General features: G+C 42.3%; 1 protein-coding gene across 2 annotated transcripts; it reads left to right on the plus strand.

The window, feature by feature from the left end:
* Positions 1 to 828: 828 nt before the first annotated feature.
* LOC116259303 (indole-3-acetic acid-amido synthetase GH3.2-like) lies at positions 829 to 10,869 on the plus strand. Of its 2 annotated transcripts, none has more exons than XM_050079103.1 (2): positions 829 to 1,190; positions 10,772 to 10,869. In XM_050079103.1, the coding sequence occupies exons 1-2, from the start codon at positions 874 to 876 to the stop codon at positions 10,773 to 10,775; spliced, it is 321 nt and encodes a 106-aa protein (XP_049935060.1). In that variant the 5' UTR covers positions 829 to 873; the 3' UTR covers positions 10,776 to 10,869. The 2 variants fall into 2 exon arrangements, with proteins under 2 accessions (XP_049935060.1, XP_049935058.1); XM_050079101.1 differs by lacking the exon at positions 10,772 to 10,869 and adding an exon at positions 9,161 to 9,423.
* The last annotated feature ends 10,678 nt before the right edge of the window (positions 10,870 to 21,547 follow it).

The following is a 21,547-nucleotide window of genomic DNA, read 5'->3' on the forward strand; positions in this document are numbered from 1 at the left end:
ATCTCAGCATTTTTTGATGTGGCATTTAATTTTAATGTACAAGCTTTCGAAGAGAACAATCTTGTTATAAGTTTAAATATGGTAGACTACTTAAAGATTTCTGTATTTATTGGACCGTTTTAGTATAAATTTGAAGAATTAGGAACTACAAGTTGTAGTAGTGGGTTGGGAGGGACTTTTTCTGATATTTATGAAAGGCTGGTCTCTTTTATCACCTCTGCCGCACTTCCAAACACCAGGAAAGGTTACAAACGGTGTACCCAGCCTGATGAGAGGCCTGCAACCCGCCCGACCCCAGCCCCGCTCCTGCCCCCCAAATATCAGTTTGGCTTCACTGACTTTGAATCATTTACCTAAAATGTTTCGCTTAAACTTCATTGGTTCAAATCCAGGCAGCTATTACGGTCCAGTGTGTTATTTCTCTAGGATATAAACAGTGGCAAGTTTAACATCTGAGTTGAAAGTTGTACCATAGGTCTACCCATCCATGTCCAAAACAATTAAAAGCACAACAATACAGCATCGCATTGGGGGTTTTATAACATGCACGGTTTACCCTTAATGAATATTAAAAATATCTACATTTATAAAACAAAGTTAAGGGGATCAATAAATCAAATCATACCAAGACACGACCAAGTGAGCTACAGTAAACCCTGCTGGTTCTCTCTTGAACGGCTCATTTCTGGGGAAAATTTTGAGTGAAATAGTTGGCGTATTACCATACGTCCTTCCTTTTAACTCTTTCGATGTTGTGGTACTCATTATTGTCATAGCCAAGCATGGAGGCATGTGCTCATCTTCTTGGATATTTGGAATGTTCTTTTCTCTATATCATCAACTCTTTTCATCAAATTTCAGAGGAAGAGAGAGATGGAGAAAGAAGGGAGATTGAGGTTGAGGCCAATTGGGATGGAGGAGGAGGTGGAGCCGTTGGAGTTCATAGAAGAGATGACGAGTCATGTAGATGAGGTGCAACAGATGGTGCTGGATGACATCCTTTCCACCAACGCCTACACTGAGTACCTACAGAGGAATGGGATATTTGGAGGAAGTATAGACAGGAAAACCTTCAAGTCCAAGCTGCCAATCATTGAATACAAAGACATCCTACCCAACATACAGAGGATTCCAAACAGTGATCCTTCACCCATGTTCTCTGCCCAACCCATCTCCGAGTTACTAGTCAGGTCTCCCTCTCTCTCTCTCTCCCTCTCTCTCTCTCTCTCTTTAAATTGCACTTGGTTCACTTTTTGGAGGATGCTCTCCTCATAGTTATTAAGGAAAATTGATTTGGGTTGAGGGTTGCGATTCTTGAGCGTAATTGATTGGCTATTCCCCCCCCACCCTCTTTCTCTCTCACTCAGAATGTGTTTGTTTCACCACGGACCTTAGATCCGCGATAATATGAGATCACTAGGATATCAGACTGATCCGTATGAGGATTTGTTGAATCAGTCTCTCACCCAGACGTTAGCAAAATTTTCAGTGCCAAAATGACGAGGAACAATAAGGCACAACGCAGGATTTTCTCTCTTCTCCAAAAAAATGGAGAGGCCCTTACTCTTTTCTTTATTTTTCCTGATCTCCAGGTGCCTCCCTTCTGTGAGGCTTATAGCTGGGTGTATAACCACCCATGACTCACGTCCCCAAGGGCTCCCACAAAATCGGGGCCTCATGGGTGACACACATCTCCAAGGGCTTCCACAAAATCAGGCCTCATGGGCTACAATCTCTCTAACCACCAACCACTTGCTTTAGGTGCTGCCATGTTCTCCAACGTTTTCAACTTGTTGGGCAAGTCCTGTGACAGGTGTCAAATGGTTGCTAGCTCGTAGACCGGGTCTTACTCCCGGATCATTCGTCCCCCCTCCAAAAAAAGGATGAAGCTCCAGCGAAGTCAAAATTCAAATGAGGGAATTCGGTCTGGCCGACTTCCCGGTTGTACCATTTTGCAGCTTGTGGGCGTTCACCCTTGCGCCCGATACGATAGCAAATATGCTGTCCTCTTCGCGTATTGGTTGTTTTGACTTCTAGAATAGTGTCGGATGATAGGACAGTAGCTTTTGTGATCAGAATATCATCAATTGGTGGTAAGACCTCTGGCTGTTCATCATCCAACATAGATGGTTCAAAAAGTTTGAGATTGTTGACGTTCACTACTGAATAAATTGCCATGTAATCGGGTAGTTCAAGTTGGCATGCATTGTCTCCCACCATTCGGATTATGCGAAATGGTCCATAATGAAGGGGCTTTAATTTCTGCGCTTTTTCCTTGAGTCGGTCAGCTCCAATGTGCAGCCACACCAGATCATTCACTTGAAATTGACCATGAACTCGATGTCGATCATGGCGTGCCTTATATCTTTGTTGAGCCCACTGCAGATTCTGCTTCACCTCTTGATGAATTTTTCTGATATGGTCAAGGAAGTGGCAAGCCTTGGCTGAAGGTGTAGTGACATTGTGATCTGCTTCATTTGGGGTGACCGTGAAGATCAAGTCGAATGGGCTAGATGGTAGGAAGCCAAGACAAGCTTCAAAAGGCGATTTTTGTGTCGACTCATGCATTGCTCTATTGAAGGCAAACTGAAGATACAGCAAACTATCATCCCACGTTTTTGGGTGCTGAGAATTATATCCCCGTAGCAAGTGTACCATGGTGCGGTTCACTACTTCCGTTTGCCCATCCGTTTGTGGATGGTAAGGAATGCTCATGTGAAGTTTGGTATCCATCAATTCCCACAACGTTTTCCAGAATTCACTTAGAAACTAACTATCATGATCTGAGATAATAGAGCTGGGCAGCCCAAAGTGGACCCAGACATTGTGGAAATATAGGCGAGCCGTCTGAACTCCAGTTATAGTCTTCTTGCATGGAACAAGAATAACCATTTTGGAAAAACGATCTACGACTACATAGAGATAATCATGTCCTCGCCTAGTAGTTGGTAGACCACCCACAAAATCCATGGATACACTTCCCACGGACGTGTTGGTACCGGCAGAGGTTGGTACAAGCCTATCTTACGGTTGCTGGGCTTGGAAATACTACATAGTGTACATCCTCGCACAAACCGACTAACATCTTGGTGTAAATTGGGCCAGTAGACATACCTCTGTAAATTTTGGATTGTTTTGTTGATTCCAAAATGTCCAGCCACCTTGGAGGTATGAGCTTCCCTCAACCACATGGTACGATCTGCCCCTTGTGGGATGCACAGTCGTCCATCCTTTTCCAGCAAGTGATTTTTGATAGTATATTCAGATTTTATGCCCGTTTGTGCAGCTTTGTAATGCTCACAAAAATCTGGATCATGCATATATAGATGGACGTAATCATCATGCTGGCTGGGTTGGATTTGCATGAAGCCGGTCAAGCAAACGGAGGCCTGTGGTGGCCGAGAGAGCATATCTGCCAATTTGTCTTGACTCCCCTGCTTGTACTTGATGACAATACTGAATTGCTGGAGGTAAGACATCCATTTCATATGGCACACTTGCTGCAGTTTTGACTGCGATTGGAGATACTGTAAGGGTCGGTGGTCGGTGTGTACCACGGTTTCTTTCCCTATCAAATAGCACCGCCAATGTTTAATGGCCTGATGTAATGCAAGAAGCTATTTATCATATGCTGAATAATTGAGTTGTGCTCCCTGGAATAGCTCGGAATAGTAGGCCACTGGTCGTTGTTCTTGCATGAGGACTGCTCCCATAGCGTAACCTGAAGCATCGGTTTCTAATTTGAATGGCTTGTGTAAATTTGGCAATGCAAGGAGTGGAGCTTCACTTATTTTTCGTTTCATAAGATTGGAAGCAGCTTCACATTTTTCTGTCCATTCAAACTTGCTATGTGCCTTAGTCAAGGCATGAAGAGGTGCGGCCAATACTGAAAAATGTTTAATAAATTTTCGAAGATATTGACAAGCACCAACAAAACTGCGTACCTCAGTGGTATTTCGGGGCGTCGGCCACTTACGAATGACATCAACCTTATCTGGATCAATGCCGAGGGTTCCACCACCAACTATGAAGCCAAGATAGATGAGGGAGGTCTTGGCAAATTCGCATTTCTTTCCATTAAGCCGTAGTTGATGTTGTTGTAACACCTCAAAGACTTGATGAATATGTTGCTTGTGATCTTCCCATGATTCACTGTATATCAGAATACCATCGAGATAAACTAATACAAATTTATCTAAGAATGGACATAGGGCATCATTCATGAGATGCATAAAAGTGGGGGGGCATTGCACAGGCCGAATGGCATCACCTTCCACTCGAAGAGTCCTTGATGCATCTTAAATGCCGTCTTCCATGTGTCCTCGTCTCGGATGCAAACTTGATGGTATCGTGATTTTAAATCAAGTTTGGTGAAGAATCGAGCATTTTTGAGTTGGTCCAGCAAGTCGTCGATGCGAGGGAGTGGGTAACGGTTCTTGACTGTGATCTTGTTGAGTGCTCTATAATCAATGCACATGCGCCATCCTCCATCCTTCTTGGGTACCAAGACCACAGGAGATCCACAAGGCGAACTGCTGTGCTGCACTAATCCATGCTCCACCAGGTCCATCACTTGTCTTTTAATTTCGTCATTCTCAAGTACCGAATTGCGATACATGGAAAGGTTGGGTAGAGGGGCATCAGATTGCAAGTGAATTTCATGCTCAACTGGATGCCATGGTGGTAGGCCTTGTGGATCTTCAAACAAATCAGTATAAGAGTTGAGTAGTTTGGTGAGCATACCTTCTTCTTTCTCGTGCGTGTACATGAGATGAATTGTAGCATTCTTTTCACATGGCTGCACTAAACGTACAAGCAATAAGACAAATCTTTGGCATGCATTCACCACTCGTTTGACTTGTCCGGCTGTCATCAAATCTGTTGGAGGGGCGATGTTGTCCCGAGTGATCACAAACTGCTTCCCGTCTTTTGTGAGTTCATATTCTTGTGCTCGTTGATGGTAGTGACCATCACAGAGCCACAAATATGGACTTCCAAGAACCACTTGGCAAACATCAAGTGGAACAACATCACAAATAACTTCATCAATAAAAAGAGAGGTGATGGCAAACTTCACCTTGCACTGGCGGTCCACTCGTTGTCCAACATCCTTTATAATCCATCCCAATGGATATGGGCGAGGATGTGTTGTGGTGACCAAACCAAGTCATTCCACCAGACTTGACGAGATTAAGTTCTTTTGGCTTCCGGTGTCGAAGATTGCGCCAATAACTTCATTTTTCACCTGAATCTTGATGGTGAAGAGTTCTTCAGCATGCTCCTCCTCCGTGGTTGAGATAACAGTATCAGATCTCGCCATCAGGGATAGGGCCGTGTCTGGCTGCTGCATTGAGCCAACCCTCTCAGGCTCATTTTCTCTAGCCATCACCGTATTAATCTGTTTCCCTCTATTCTGCTCCTTGAACCGCTTGGGTTTCAATTCAGGATGCACCTTCCAGCATTTTTCTTTGTTGTGTCCAGAAATTTTGCAATGATCGCAGTAAAAATCAGACTTGGAAGGATATGACTTGGAGTCCTTCGAAGTGTGATTTTTATCATATTTTGATACCTTCTGTTTGGATTTTGCAGAATTTTTGTAGTTGCTTCCCCTATTCTTTGCTTCAATAGCCATTGCTGTAGTACTTGCGCTTGAGACATCCAACACTCAAAAATGCTGCAACTCTTGGCGAATCGTATAATGTAGACCCGCCACAAATTTTTGTACAGCTTCCTCAGTGTTGATCGATACACCAAGAGCAACCGCAAGCCGTCGGAACTCGGTTGTATATTCTTGAACTGATTGTGTGTTATACTGCCGCAACGTATACCACCTTGTCCAACGATCTTGCAAATATCCCATTGGATAAAACTCCAAACTCAGGAGTCGTTTAAATTCCTCCCAAGTGATGCCCTGTCCTTCTCGAGATGCCAAGATACCATTCCACCATGCCAATGCATGGTTGGTAAGTTTTAACCTAGCAAAGGCTACACGTTCTGTACCTGGATACTCATAAAGAGTAAAATAGGTTTCTATTTGAGCCAACCAAGAGTCCAGCTTCTCAGCATCAATGGAACCATCAAATACAGGGATGTCGATCTTGGCCTCCACCTTAAACGGTCTTGGGCATTGCCTTGTGAGAGGTTGTTCGGGTCCCTTCTCCTCTTCTTGTCTTGTATTAGCGTCCTCCCTTTGTATTTTGATCATTTGTTGCTGAACATGCTCAAGTTGCTCCATCCGTAACGCCATGGTTTCAAGGGTGGATTGCATGGTTTGAAGAGCAGCAACCAACCCAGCAGTCACTTCTTTGTCGCCGGGCGTAGACATGTCACTCTCTTCAATTTGTGGTCGCCGTCGATGTTGTGTGAGATTTTGCAACTGCTCACCAGTGGCGCCGTGTGTCGATCGGGTCCCCACCATGCACGAAAAACCTGTCTCTGATACCAGTTGATCCGTATGAGGATTTGTTGAATCAGTCTCTCACCCAGACGTTAGCAAAATTTTCAGTGCCAAAATGACGAGGAACAATAAGGCACAACGCAGGATTTTCTCTCTTCTCCAAAAAAATGGAGAGGCCCTTACTCTTTTCTTTATTTTTCCTGATCTCCAGGTGCCTCCCTTCTGTGAGGCTTATAGCTGGGTGTATAACTACCCATGACTGGCTCCCACAAAATCGGGGCCTCATGGGTGACACACATCTCCAAGGGCTTCCACAAAATCAGGCCTCATGGGCTACAATCTCTCTAACCACCAACCACTTGCTTTAGGTGCTGCCATGTTCTCCAACGTTTTCCAACTTGTTGGGCAAGCCCTGTGACAGGTGTCAAATGGTTGCTAGCTCGTAGACCGGGTCTTACTCCCGGATCACAGACCTGCGGATTTAGAGTCGACCCGCCTGTAATGCTCCGCATCGAACTTTAAATCTATGTTTTTGTTTTTACATGTAAGGTGGATTTAAGATCCACACTACTAAGACCAAGATCTGAGGTCCAAAGCTATCAAACATTACCTTAATTTTTTCAACCACTAACCTTGGTTCTATTCTTAGATGGCTCTCTTCTCAAGGAAAATAATTTGAGTTGAGGGTCGTTGTGATCGGTTCTTAGCTCTCTCTTTCTCTCTCTTGATTTCTTGTACGTGCAGTCAGGTTTGAACTAATTGGCCTGATCAAAACCCAATAAATATAATTTACCTGTGCACGCTTTAAAAACAAAAAAAGGAAAAAGTTTTCCTAAGAATGCTTTTTCGGTGCTTGCACGTTCTTCACTATAAAATGAGCTGGAACAAATGCATGTGATTTAATCAAGGAATAATAACATATATATATTTAATGGTTGTATCAAACAACTATGAACTTTTTCCCATGTTCTTTTTTACTATCCTAAGGGCAAATTTGTTTTTCCAGAATGTCACTGTAAACAAGAGATTAAAATTCAAATATCCGAATTTCATTTGGGTTGCATCAAACTAGGAACCAAATTTTTGCCCATTAAGAGCGATTCCAAAATCAAGTTTATGGAACTCTCGTTCCACCCTGAGGAGTCAGACAAGAATTTTGGAACCAGTTTTTCTACTTTGAGGCTTCCACTCACACTCCACCTCTCCTATTGTTATCCTCTAACTTGATTCAGAGGAATTCAGATGAAATCCAGCCTCGGCGTAAACCTGGTCAACCCAGAGGGCAACCCTCGACATAGAGAATTATAAAAGGACAAAATATAGAGAGCGAGAACGAGAGAGAGAATCTCAGGCCGACGCAAACGACTTCCGGCCAACACTGTTGTTTCCGGTGTCACAAAAAACTAAAAACAAAAACTACAAAAAATATTTATATATCCACCTCAAATGCTTTTGGGTTTCCTCCTTACAATACAAGCATCACTGTTGGGCAGTTGCTGGTTGACAGCAGCAACTCAGTTTCACGGTGAAGAAGAGAAGTATGGAGAGTAGAAGCAGGTGAAAATGAATCCGCTGCGTCTGAACCTCTTTTTCACAATTGTATTGCAAAATTGCATTTCGGCCCAAAAATTTGCACTCATTTGTCAAAATGATCACGTGTCTTTTAACAAAATTACCTAGTTGCCTTATGATTTTTGAAATGCTTTCAAAGATCTAATTAATCTTCAACCGTTGCGATTTGGAGTTTTGGAAATGTGGATTTTATTTCCATTCCAACAATTTTTGGAATGAAGTTCCTAAAAATTGTTCTAATTCCATATTTCAAGGGATCAAACTATACCTAAAAGATAGGGTCTAATGAAAACCTACTCACCATAAACCTGTAAAAAAAATATGTGGAACCCAACATGATGCGTAATTAACATAAATTAAGGCTCTGTTTGGATGAAGGGAAAGGGAGGGATTCAACAATCAATCATTTGTTTGGTTGGTTAATTAGAAAGGAGGTAAATGAAAGAAAATTAAAAAGTTTGTTTGGTTGCAAAGGGAGAGAAAGGAAACAGAGGGAAATGAAAGGAAAATGTAATGTAAATCCAGTCCTCTCAAAACTGGATGGATTGGGAAGGAAAGGAAACCTCTGTCTCTTTCTACCATCTATACCCCTTTTAATTTTTTAAACATTTTGAATGTTTGGGATATTATTGTAAAACATTATAAATTCTATCATTTTCTTTCCTTTCTATCAAAACAAGCTTTATAGTCACCTCTTTCCTTTCCTTTTCTTTCTATTCTCTTCCTTTTTCATTCCCTTTCTCTCCCTTTCCTTTCCTTTTCTTTCCATTCTCTTCCTTTTTCATTCCCTTTCCCTCCCTTTCATTTCCTTTCCTTTCTTTTCTATCCCTCCCTTTCCTTTCCTTTCCCTCCATCCAAACAAAGCGTAAATATAATCAATAACATGCTAATTATTTATAATGAGCCGTTCTCTTATTTACTGCGATGTTCAGCATAACTAACAGTAAAACAACAATTTTGTTCCTTTATAAACTAGAGAGAGAGAGTATAGTTTGAAAATTTGAATATCGCTTCACTTTTTGGTATTTCCCAAACCCATTCTATAGGTATGATATCAAACCCTAGGGCGAAAGGAAATGGAAACCGAAACCCCTGTCTCACTTCTTCCTTCTTCTTCCTTCCCCAAACTATGCGTGAATTAGTGCATCATTGTAAATTCTCAGTTCAGTTGAATGTCGCTTCTTTTGGCAGCTCCAGAACTTCAGGCGGTGAGCAGAAAATCATCCTGCTGATTGCCAACCATCATGAAGGGATTTATACAATCTTCGGATGGCTCATTCCCACTGTCATGAACAAGTAACAGATTATGTTGGCATTTTTATTTTCTCCCTGTGAAGTACATATCATCTATTTGGGGAATGAAATGGGTCATCAACCTCTTAGACTACAAGCAAAATTGTAGTCTCACTACTTTTTTCTACGTTTTAAATATTCGTTTGAGTGAATTTCAAATTGACAATCAATATGCTGTTGGATTAACCAATTTCATTCTGATCAAAAAACAACTTTTGATTACTAAAGGAAGATACATTAAGGTATTTGAATATTTGAACTTAAACAATGACGTCCTAACTATACCAGATCTTGTATGAAAACAAAAGTTTAGTAACATTTGACGTTCTTGCATAAATCAGATATGCATGGGTTATTCTACTTCAGGTAGACATTTTGAATCAATTTTAAACTATGAGAAACGTCATGGTACTAATTCATGTAATATATAATGACCTCAAATTAAATGAAATTCATCATTGAATCAAACAACAACAACAATGAATCTAAGGATGATAAAAAATGAAAAGAGAAAGAAATTTAATCACTATATTTTCACTTCAATAAGTACTGTTATTACAGACAGTATTCTGCTAAATATGAGAATGATCACAAACCAGGCAATTGAATGAGAAAAAATCTGTTTTGAACTAGAACTGCTGACAATGAAGCACATTATTCTGCTCATTTCTTGGTTATTGACCCTTGGGTTAGAAGGAACCTACTGCAACTGCAAGGAGGAAAACAACCCAAAAATAAATGAATGCTAATGAGGAGACAATACCTCTTAATGCACCTTACCTCCAAAGGCCACAAAGTAGTTTTGCGTGACTCTGAACAATGAGTCAGAGAGGAAAGGAAAAGCAAATGGTGGATTTACTGCAAAATTAATAACTGGAGTGTCAAAAGATTTGTTATGTTCTTCAAATAAGATAAACAAGCGCACTTGTGCAGTAACAAAATTAATGTTGTTTTTTAGTACACTACACTTATGCAAAGAATGTATAAAGTATAGTCACAAAAAACATGTTTTTTTCAAAAAGAAACTGAAAAAAATTAAATTACCGTTTAAAACTTAAAAAAAATGCATTTAAAAAAAAACATTAAAAAACACGTTTTTAACGCGTTTTTGCATTTTTTTTCACTTTTTTCATTTTTTGTACTGTTTTTATCCACATTTTTTTCTTCATGTATTTTTGGGTTTACACAGGACAAAAGTTCATTGCAGCTTAAACCTTAACAGCATATTGATGATGGCAAGATTCTTCTATGACAAACAGGAATGTGTCAGGATTAGATAAAGGAAAAGTCCTATTCTTCTTCTCTACTAGAACAGAGACCAAGAGTCCCGCTGGAATTATCATGCGGCCTGTACTTACAAGCTACTATAAAAGTCCTCAATTTCTTTGCAAACACTATGCTAACATCAACTACACCAGCTCCATCCCCTCCATCCATTGCACAGATGTCTTCCAAAGCTTGTATGCTCAAATGCTTGCTCGCCTGGCTGACCGGCTTGCCATCTTTCAGATAGGTTCAACTTTTGCATCAAGCTTTCTCCAGGCTATCCGCTCCCTCAAGCATCAATATCAAGAACTTGCAGTAGATATTGCGCATGGGACAGTGAATCTACAAGTCACTGACACAGCAGTTAGAGCAGCATTAAGAAACGCTCTAACCCCTGACCTAGAAAATGCAGAACACATAAGGAAGGAATGTTCAAGTGGGGATTTTCAGGGTATCATAAAGAGGATTTGGCCAAATACAAAATTCCTGAATCTTGTAGTGACAGGATCAATGGCACAGTATATTCCAAGCTTGAACTTCTACAGTGGGGACTTGCCTTTGGCCAGCACTGCCTATGGATCATCAGAGTGCTTCTTTGGGTTAAACTTATACCCTTTTACTAAGCCTGAAGACATTGCCTACACCATTATGCCTAACGTGGCCTACTTTGAGTTTTTGCCTATCAAGCCTGCAGATGATATTGGCCAGATAAGTGCAATGCAAGTGGTGGACCCTGTGGATTTGGCTCACGTGGATGACGGAAAAGAGTATGAGCTCATTGTGACCACTTACTCTGGTAAAATTGTATATAGCTTTCTTCAGTCATATGGCTGTGTGTGTTCTGCATTTTCCTCTATGTATTTATGTGCAAAGTGCATTGCTATCTAGTCTTGGGGCCAACAATATCGAGAATTGGTGGATTTCATAAAACATGAATCATATGAGAGAGTGTCCTTTAGTTTCAGCAAGATTTGACCAGACACACATCCACAAAGAAACACACGCACAAAGACACATATAATAACTCTATCATGACCTCCCTAATGTTCCCACTAGCTGAGGCTTTTGGCTGTTTTACGTTTAAAATTTTAAATGTACATGCCCAGGCCATTGTTCTTCTGCCAGGTGCGGACAATTTGACTATGTTTCCTTTCCGGAAAATAGGATTTATTGAGTATAAAGTATTTATAACAATTTTAGGCTGTTTATTATGAAATTTTACAAGAACTTTTATGCACTTCATGGTCAAGCAATCTAACTTTTCTCCTGGAAACATTTAATGGTGTAAGTAATAGAGAACCCTCACTGATTTACAATCTTCTTTAAGCAAGTTAACAGTATGGATATAATGCTTTAATTGTTCTGTCGTACAAAATATGTTAGGGCCAAGAGTTTGATTCCTAAAGCTAAGGTTTTCATTAAATTATAAAAATACCAAAGCAAGAGGTCCACCATATTTAACATAAGTTATGCTATAGATGGATCGGATGAAAATCATGTTAAAGCATGTCTGGATTTGCCTTGAACATAAATTATGAGACTGATCTCTCCTCTCTCTTCGCAGACACACGCACACACACACACACACAACTGTGTGTGTGTGTGTGTGTATATATATCGGTACATTTCAAAGTCAAAATACTGATTAGCTGTTACTATACATGACACCTTATGAACTGCTAATAGTGTTGACCAACCATCTCTAAGTAGGATCACTTTTTTATTGAAAAAAAATGACTGCCGTCCATTGGTGAGTTTTTTATGTTCTGTTTAATAAGAAACACAAATTTAGATTAGTTAATTTTGATATGTATGTATGTTTCTGAAAAAGTGAAAGCATTATGGTTGTTCATTTTTGCAAAAAAGGTGAAGAAAGCAAGTGTTTTGGCTGAGCTAATTCGATCTATGTTTTACCTTTAAGAAAATAAGCATTGATTAATCAAATACAGGCTTAAATTTGAGAAAAAGTTTAATTACGCTCACCTGGAAATGGCCCAACTAAAATGCGTTAGGCCAAGAATAGCCAGTTAAACTCAATTAGTGGTCTTTGTGTTGCAGTTTGATTACCAGCTTGGTAACCATGCCTGTCCCCATACCGATGGCAAATTTCACAGTTTCCGTCTATTGGGATGTGTAAATGAAATAATCTTCAACTATGGAAAGTAACTTTTGGAACAACCACACGCCCTTTTTTCGAAACATTCTCCATTTTTTTTTTATGATCTGCTTTATAGATGTATTTTTTAATCATATTCAGGAGATGAACTTATATAGACAGATAGAGGTGTCAAATCAATAGCTAGAGGTGCTTCTGCGTGCCTACTACAAAGCAATAGGACCATTGGAGATCAAGCTTGTGAAAGGTGGCGCATTCCTTGAAGTAATGGACCATGCTATAGCTAGAGGTGCTTCTGCTGCACAATACAAGTCTCCTAAGTGAGTAAAATCTACTTGGATGCTGGAGATATTGGAGGCGAGGGTTGTGTCAACTCATTTTAGTCCAGGTCTTCCAAGTTGGTCGCCTTGACCACAGCAGAAGATGGCATTATATTTCGTCTGCTCGTCTGCATGTGTTGTACTTGTACACAACTTTCTGGTCCTTCTATCTATGAATGAACATGGACATGTTCCCTTCTTAGCCGCGCACACATATGCACATATAAGAAAACATTCAAACTACTGCCCACCAAAATGGTAGCCACGTCCGTTCAGTGACAGAGCTTGCACAGCTTCATATTTAAAGCTAGAACGAGAAAATGACTAAAAACGTTCAAGCTCGTAGGGGACAGCCTTAATTATGGTTAGGCAGAACCCTTTGACTCTTTTTATTTTTTATTTTGTCTATTTTTAATTTCGATTTCATTTCATAGAAATATATATAATATAAATATCATTTAATTTCAATGAAAAGTAGCAGCATTAAATGCTTTGGTGACACATTTTCTGTATTTTAAATTCAATTCTACCTTTTACCAAAATCCACTTGAATACCTTACTATTTTGGCAATTTGTTAAGATTATAAATTTTTAATATTACCAATATTAAAAATTTATAGTTAACATTTTCTTATTATTAACATAAAGCCATTAGTCTATTTTTTTATTTAAAGAAAATATTTATAATAGTTATTTTTCCAAAATTAATTTTAATAAAACCTCAAGATGCTAAATTTCATGGTCACTTTAAGTTTTTTTTCAGAACATTGATTGTACAAGCATAAAAAAACATATCTGCAAATAAAAAGAATAAAAAGTAGAAGCATCTTTCTTATGACAGTACTAATTTGTTTGAACTATATGCATGCCTGTGCACTTTAAAATAAAATTTCTGTTCCATCACTGCTGCCACGGCGATCACCCATCTTTCTTTGCCAAGGATGAGTCCCACCTATATGACCAGAGGATTGTAAATAACAAATACACACGTACACACGTATATGGGTTTAACCAGATTTTCACATACTTTTCTCTTATTCCTTCCATTTTTTTCATTTGTCTTTTACAGAACTATTGCAGTCCATCCCAAGATTAATGATCCAAGGTTGGACTAAAAAGGACTTGATCCCACTGTCAGAGAGGAGACTGACAACTGTACTGTCTAAATCATCGACATATACCTATACGATTGAAATGATTACCGCTACATCCCTTGAAAGTAGATACCGCTGTCAAGCAAGAAAACGAATATTCATTTCAAAAAATGCTACAAATCTAATCTCTAGGACACCTAACATATTTTTTCTTGCTTTACCAAAAGCCCAGCATTCAGATTCTCTTTCTCTTGGTAAAGTTTGACCGGAATTATCCAACTGTGATGTTCTGGAAACTTCAAAATAAACCTGTACAATATAAGATCATAGTTTGAGAAACAAATCAAGCCAGATCTACATTTGCATGAAGCCCTTGCAGGAACTAATCCCTCTTGAGCTCCAGTCCCCTAACTCTAATCTGAAGTGGAACTAGCCTGTGTAATAAAGAATCCGGAATGCCCAACCTGCAAAAACATGAAGAAGCTTTCGGCAAACAATGAATGCAAAGTGCATTCCTCAGAAATTTATAGGATGCAAAACCAACCAACTCAATGAAAGATCATAAAAGGTTGCAAACTCACATACAGCCATCTAGACACTACAGGGACACAGGAAAAACAGGCAGCTTTCTAAACCCTTTTTTCTTTGGTCAACTGGTTGAGAGAGAAAGAGAGAGGCCTCATACATTATTCCGGGTGGTCATCGCTCATCGTCAGCTATTGTCAATCGAGAGAGAAAACGAGTGCCTTGACAAATTGCAGATCTTTTCACATCCTGACTTGTTCGTTTAGTATCATTTAGGAGGATGGCAAAACTGAAAACCAACGTAAACATTAGCACATATAGAGCAAGCCAACTGATATTGGGAGCAACACAGCTTGAAATTATGATATGTGGACTCTTGGAGATAAATCAAGTTCCTCTCAAATGGATTGGCTATGACCAAATTATAATAGGAACGTCCCAAAGATCTGTTAAACCCTGGTCTGGAACCCAATGACATATCTCATGCCGGTTTTTTATATATGCAGCTTCAATTCACTCTATATAGCCACACAGATTCCTGATCAATGATTTCACCAATTAACATATTCAACGTTTGCATCTAGCTACAAAGGTGTTTCAGCATCATCCTTCTGCCCACATGCTAAAAATATGAGGAACAATTTACCTAATAACATGGTCTCCTCAGTTTGGGATGTTCACATTACTTAGTACATGACATAGATGGAGAATGGTATGATGATGACAATAAGCATGGGAAGTGATACAGGCCTGCCTAGGGGTCTGTCGAGAGCCGAGGAGGAGTCGGCAGTCACGGGCGCTAGACAGTTGGCTACACCCGGGCATACTGCCGAAGACAGCCAGCCGCAGCACCAGGCGAGAGGCAACAGTGTCGCCGAGTGCCGAAGGTGGTCTGGCGGGGCCAAAGATGGTGCCGAGAGGCGCGAGGCCATGGGCGCCGAGAGAGAGCGGAGAAATGAGAGCGCCGGGCGCTCACGCCGTGCGGGCAAAGAGCCCATGGCCGTGGGTGAAAATGAGCGCTGTGAGGGTAACCGTTTGTTTGCTCTAGTTGTAACAGGTGGTTCTAGCGCAAGGGTGGTCAGCCGCGGCCTACAGCAGCAAGATGTGCAGGATGTGGCCGAGGGGTTGATGAGCGCAGACGGTCCAGAGCAAAATGAGGCTATCCCACTCACCCAGGCCGAAGATGTGGAGAGCGCTAAGGAGCTCGAGTAAAGTGAGGTTATCTTCCTCACCCAACCCGAGGCACACGTTCTCGAGCGAAGTTCAGAGGACCCAGTACACCTGGTTCAATGAGAGGGGTTGTGTCCTGCATGAGGGCGGACTGTACCAGAACAGGGAAGCAGCGTCTGGACAAACTGGACCAGAACAGGGGGTGATCAGGTGTTCAGAACAGGTTCTGGATAGGAGCAGTATCTGCAGAGACAAACAGACCGTGACTACACAAAGTAGACAGGAACAGGGAGCAACCAGATGTCCAAAACAGTTTCTGGACAAATAGGAGACACAGTCACTCACAAGAGGGACAGAGAACGTTCAGAAGTTCTGGACGGTTCCAGGAGAGGGAACCGAGACGATCAGAGAGAAGGCCACCTATACCGGTTCTAGGTGAAGTGGGTTTGGACCCAGACGGGACTACACGGTAGCAACTCAGGCCGAGGAGTTGACCTAGTTTAGATCTAATAAAGTTGACCAAATCGGTCAAACCGAGTCTATGTACAGTTTTCTATGCTTTGTCTTAGTTATGTTTTTGTTGTTGTGTCGAGATGAGATGTTCTGTCGAGATGAGACGTTCTGTATTGGTTCACTTAAACTTATAAAAGCTTAGCATGCAATCCTATGCAGAGGATGCCGAAAATTAATAGAAGTTTGAAAGTTCGTTTTCTCTCCCGTGAGGGACTGGTTACCCTTGGTGTCTTCACAGCCGCCACCTGAAAATTCGTCGGAACCTCCATCTTTGTGAGCCGAGTGCTGGAGTTGTTGTCTACGTTGAGCTTAATAGTCAAGCAACGAGAGAAATGGCGTCGGAGGCCATTACCGGAAGCTGGACTGCGTTTTCTTCCTCCATTTTATCAGTGGAATCTGACGCCATGCAACTCCTTTAACCACGGAAGGCTGAGAGGTGGTGATCGGTGCTAGGAGGAGCATTGGACGTGTCTTCACTAAATACAGTGAAGGTTTACCTACTGCATTTTGATATCTAGAGGATCATTCCAGGTTAGTGTTGTCCGATCTCCACAGCACTAGCTGGTTTGAGCGTTGTGTTCTGCATTGGTTGCGCCATCGCTGCTGACACCCTTGGTGATTCTCACCGTTTGAGATTAACACCATTGGTAGATCGAGTGAAACCTCCACTGAGAAGGATCAATGAAATGGTCGGTGTTGTCTTGCTCGATTTTCTGAAGAATTGAATACGGTTCATCCTTATTTCGAGTTGGGGTGAGCTGATTGTGGATTCAATCACCATTTCCTGTTGCTGGTGTGTTAATCTTTATCCCTTATACCTGCAACGAGGAACCGAGGAAGATCAAGAGGGGGAAACGACCATTTCTGTTCACTATTCAATCTGCTACTCGTTGTTGCCCTATTTGCTGCCCACCATTGTTTGATCAGATGCAAATCTGAAGAAATCTGGAGCTTCTTTTGACAAATGGATGCTGGGTTCACCTTCCCAACATCCCTACGGAGCTTTTGAACTTGATTTGAGTGAAATCTGTTCACAAACGAGTGAGATATCCACACCGGACGGAATCAGGCGGAAATTGGCGATGATTTCTTGTGTCCTCCACCAGAACGGTGGCAGCGCCCCCAAATTCGTCCGAAATTGGGGAAAACCACGAAGCTGGTGATCTGCCTTTCTTGTGATTGATTCCCACATCGTATTTGATCTATTCCTGATTGATTAATCTCGAGAATGTGTTTTGATTTGCTGGAAATGATCTAAAATCGAGCGAGAGTCTTCAGCCTGCTCTGTTCTTGTTCTGACCAAGCTTGTGACCTGCTGAAAGAGAAAGCCCTCAACGAGTCTCCCTTAGAGATCAAATTTCGGTCTGGTCTTTTGGGAGTCCAATCTAGGGTGTCTCGGCAACCTACAGACCGATTTTTAGGATTTTTAGAGATTTAAGTGATCTGTGGTGATTTTTGGAAGATCGATCAGTCCTGTAAACCGCAGTCAACTCCCCTGGTTTCTACCTGAACAGAACTAGAGCATGCGTCAGATTTGCATCTTCCAGAAGAACGAGCTCACTGTAGGAAACTCGGATTGCAGCCAAATTTGGAGCATCCCTTCATAACCATTTGAGGAAGCTGTTGTCTAAATTTCAAACCAATCGGAGCTACGAGTGATTTTTGGAAGATGACCTACCCCTGCGAACTGCAGCCTGTGGCCCTGTTTCTCACCCGAGCCTGAAGATTGCGACAGATTGGGATCTTCCAGAAGAACGAAGTCCCTACAGGAAACTCAGATTGAAACCAAACTTGGGGCGTCGCTTCATAATTACCAGTGTAGATCACTCTTCAACATAGTAGTGGTTGATGAACCAGAGACCAGCTCTAGTTCAGATAGTGATTCCTCCTCCAACTCAAGTTCTAGTTCCTCGTCTGATGAGGAAATCCAAGTAAAGAGGAAAGGTAAGAGAGTTGAGCCTAGTGAAACACGAAAGGAAGAGACCTCGACCAAAGAAGAAAAGACAGAAGAGGCCGAATCTCTACATTCTATCCAGGATCCCCACAATGCTAACGCTATGCGTGTCCTTGGCCGCATTAACGGCCAAAAAGTCTTGATTCTGCTCGACAGCGGAGCAACCAACAATTTCCTCACCGAGGAAGCCGCTGAGAGGTGCAAGGTCACCCTCACTGAGAGCAGCCCACAGACTATAATCGTGGGAGGGGGTCATAGGCTCAAGTGCATACATGAGGGTAAAGGCATAGACGTCAGCATCAAGAAGAAGAATTTCAAAGTGGATTGCTTAGTCATTCCCTTGGAAGGAGTTGACTTGATTCTAGGTATGCCGTGGTTCCTGACTTGGAAGGATATTCGTTGGGATGTAAAGAACTTTGCTATGACTTTCATCCCAGAAGGAGAAGAGGAGTCGATTACACTTCAGGGACTTGCTAGCTCCACGCGTCCCAAAGCTGCATTGCGGTCCATCCAGCATGAGCAACCTGCCTGTTGGGTACTTACATTGGCTACGGATGTACCAGTATCTGAAGAGAAGGTGGAAGAACCAATTCCACCAAGAATTCAAATGGTCCTAGACCAGTTTCCAGAAGTTTTCGATGAGCCCAAAGGCCTACCGCCAAAACGGGCATATGATCATCGTATCGTCCTTGTACAAGGTACAGAGCCTGTTAATGTCAGGCCGTATAGGTACGGGCATAGCCAGAAGGCGGAGATCGAATGCCTAGTCAAAGAGATGCTTGAAAGCGGCATTATTCGGCCCAGTTGCAGTCCTTTTTCTTCACCCGTTCTCTTAGTGAAGAAAAAGGATAACACTTGGCGATTCTGCATAGACTACAGGGCGTTGAATGAGGTGACCGTTAAGGATCGGCACCCCATACCTGTAATTGACGAACTTTTAGATGAGTTGGCCGGCGCCACAATATTTTCAAAGATTGATCTCAGAGCCGGTTATCACCAGATTAGAATGTTCGATGAAGATGTGTTGAAGACAACTTTCAGAACACATGATGGGCATTATGAGTTTCTTGTAATGCCCTTTGGCCTGACCAACACACCGGCTACCTTTCAGCGGTGTATGAATGATGTGTTCAGAGCTCACTTGAGAGACTTCATCCTAGTGTTTTTTGATGATATACTCATCTACAGTAAGGACGAAGAGCAACACCAGAGGCATCTGGAAATCACTCTAGGCATCCTTCAGGAGCACCAATTTTTTGCGAAGATGTCCAAATGTAGTTTTGGACAATCTTCCATCGGATATTTCGGGCACATTGTGTCATAAGAGGGGGTTCGGGCAGACCCCGAAAAGTTGCACGCCATGGAAAAGTGGCCCCTGCCTAAGGACCTCAAAAGTCTACGAGGCTTTCTTGGATTGACTGGGTATTGCAGGAGATTTATACAGGAATACGGCATTATCGCTCAGCCCCTTACCCAAATGTTGAAGAAGGGAGCTTTCTCTTGGACTGAGAAGTCGAGAGTTGCCTTTGAGAAGCTTAAGGCAGCTCTAATGACCGCCCCAGTACTTACTCTCCCCGATTTCTCCAAAACTTTCACCATTGAGAGAGATGCGTGTGAAGTCGGCGTTGGAGCAGTGCTAGGACAAGATGGTCATCCCATCGCATATATGTCGAAGGCCTTGACTAGCCGGGCCAAACCCCTCTCTACATATGAGAAGGAGTTGCTTGCGATCGTCATCGCGATGGAGAAGTGGCGTCCTTACTTGATTGGACGCAAGTTTATCGTCAGGACTGACCAGAACAGCCTAAAGTACATGTTGAAACAGCGTGTGTCTACCCCCACTCAGCAAAAATGGCTAGCAAAGCTCTTGGGGTATGACTTTGAAATAGAGTACAGGAAAGGTCCTGAGAACAAAGCAGCGGATTCTCTTTCCCGCTTGACTGAACAGTTGATGACTTCGTCTGTGGTGGAAACAGACATCTGGAATCGATTAGCCCATGACCAGTAGAATGATCAGTCTCTTAGGCTAATCAAAACTTCGGTTCAGCAGAACCCCGGATCCATACCCTTGTAGTCAGTCAAAGGGAATCTTTTGTATATGAAGGACAAGGCTGTAGTCCCTCCTAACTCTGGGCTCAAGCAGGAACTTCTGCAACATTTTCATGATACCCCTGCGGCGGGTCATGAAGGGGTCGCTAAGACCCTCAGACGGATCAAAGCCCAATTCTGGTGGCGAGGTATCAAGGCGGAAGTACAAGACTATGTGAAAAAGTGTGTAGTCTGCCAGAGGGAAAAGTACGAGGCAATCAAGCCTCCAGGTCATTTGAACCCTCTGCCTATACCAACCAAGCCATGGACTGATGTCACGATGGACTTTATCGACGTCATGCCCCGTTCAGAAGGAAAGGAGGCAGTGTTAGTTGTCGTGGATCGGCTCACGAAGTATAGTCACTTCGCCCCCTTGCCGAGATTATACCAAGGGCCACTTGTGGCCAACGTCTACCAAGAGTATATTGGCAAACTGCATGGAATGCCAGAGTCCGTCATTTGTGACCGAGACTCCATTTTCCTGAGTGCATTCTGGCAGGAATACATGAAGAATATGGGTACGATGTTAAACTTTAGTACCGCCCACCACCCTCAAACGGATGGGCAAAGCGAAATTATCAACCGGTCTTTGGAGACCTACTTACGGTGCTTCGCATGTGAACGACCATCTACTTGGGTGAAGTATCTACCTTGGGCAGAATGGTCGTACAACACGAGTCTTCACTCGTCTACTGGCATAACCCCTTACGAGGGTGTTTATGGGTTTCCTCCTCCAGCAATACCGAGGTATGAAGGAGACACGGCAGAAGATGATGCGGTGGACTGTAAATTGCGCACGAGAGAAGAGGTTTTAGAATCCCTCAAGCAGAATATCCTCAAAGCGCAAAATCGCATGAAGCAAGTGTATGATAAGGGCAGGAAAGACCTGGAAATTGAGGTGGGCGACTATATGTGGCTTAAGAGGTTGCCTCTTAAGCAAAAATCCTTGATGAGTCAGCCCTATTCTAAGCTGTTACCTCGTTACTATGGACCCTATTCGGTGATTCAGAAGGTAGGGAAGGCCGCGTACAGGCTTGGTCTCCCAAGAACAGCGTTGGTACATCCAGTCTTCCATGTTACCAGGCTTAAGCCTCATCAGGATGATGTACCCACTTTGATTGAGCAGGTACCGGATAGTTTGCCAACTCCCTACCGTATTCTCAAGCACAGGTAAGTTCAACGGCAGGGGAGAACCAGGCATGAGGTGCTCGTAGAATGGGAAGGACCTGACAGGGGTAA

Source organism: Nymphaea colorata, chromosome 8, assembly GCF_008831285.2.
Source record: "Nymphaea colorata isolate Beijing-Zhang1983 chromosome 8, ASM883128v2, whole genome shotgun sequence".
NCBI classification, from domain to species: Eukaryota; Viridiplantae; Streptophyta; class Magnoliopsida; order Nymphaeales; family Nymphaeaceae; genus Nymphaea; species Nymphaea colorata.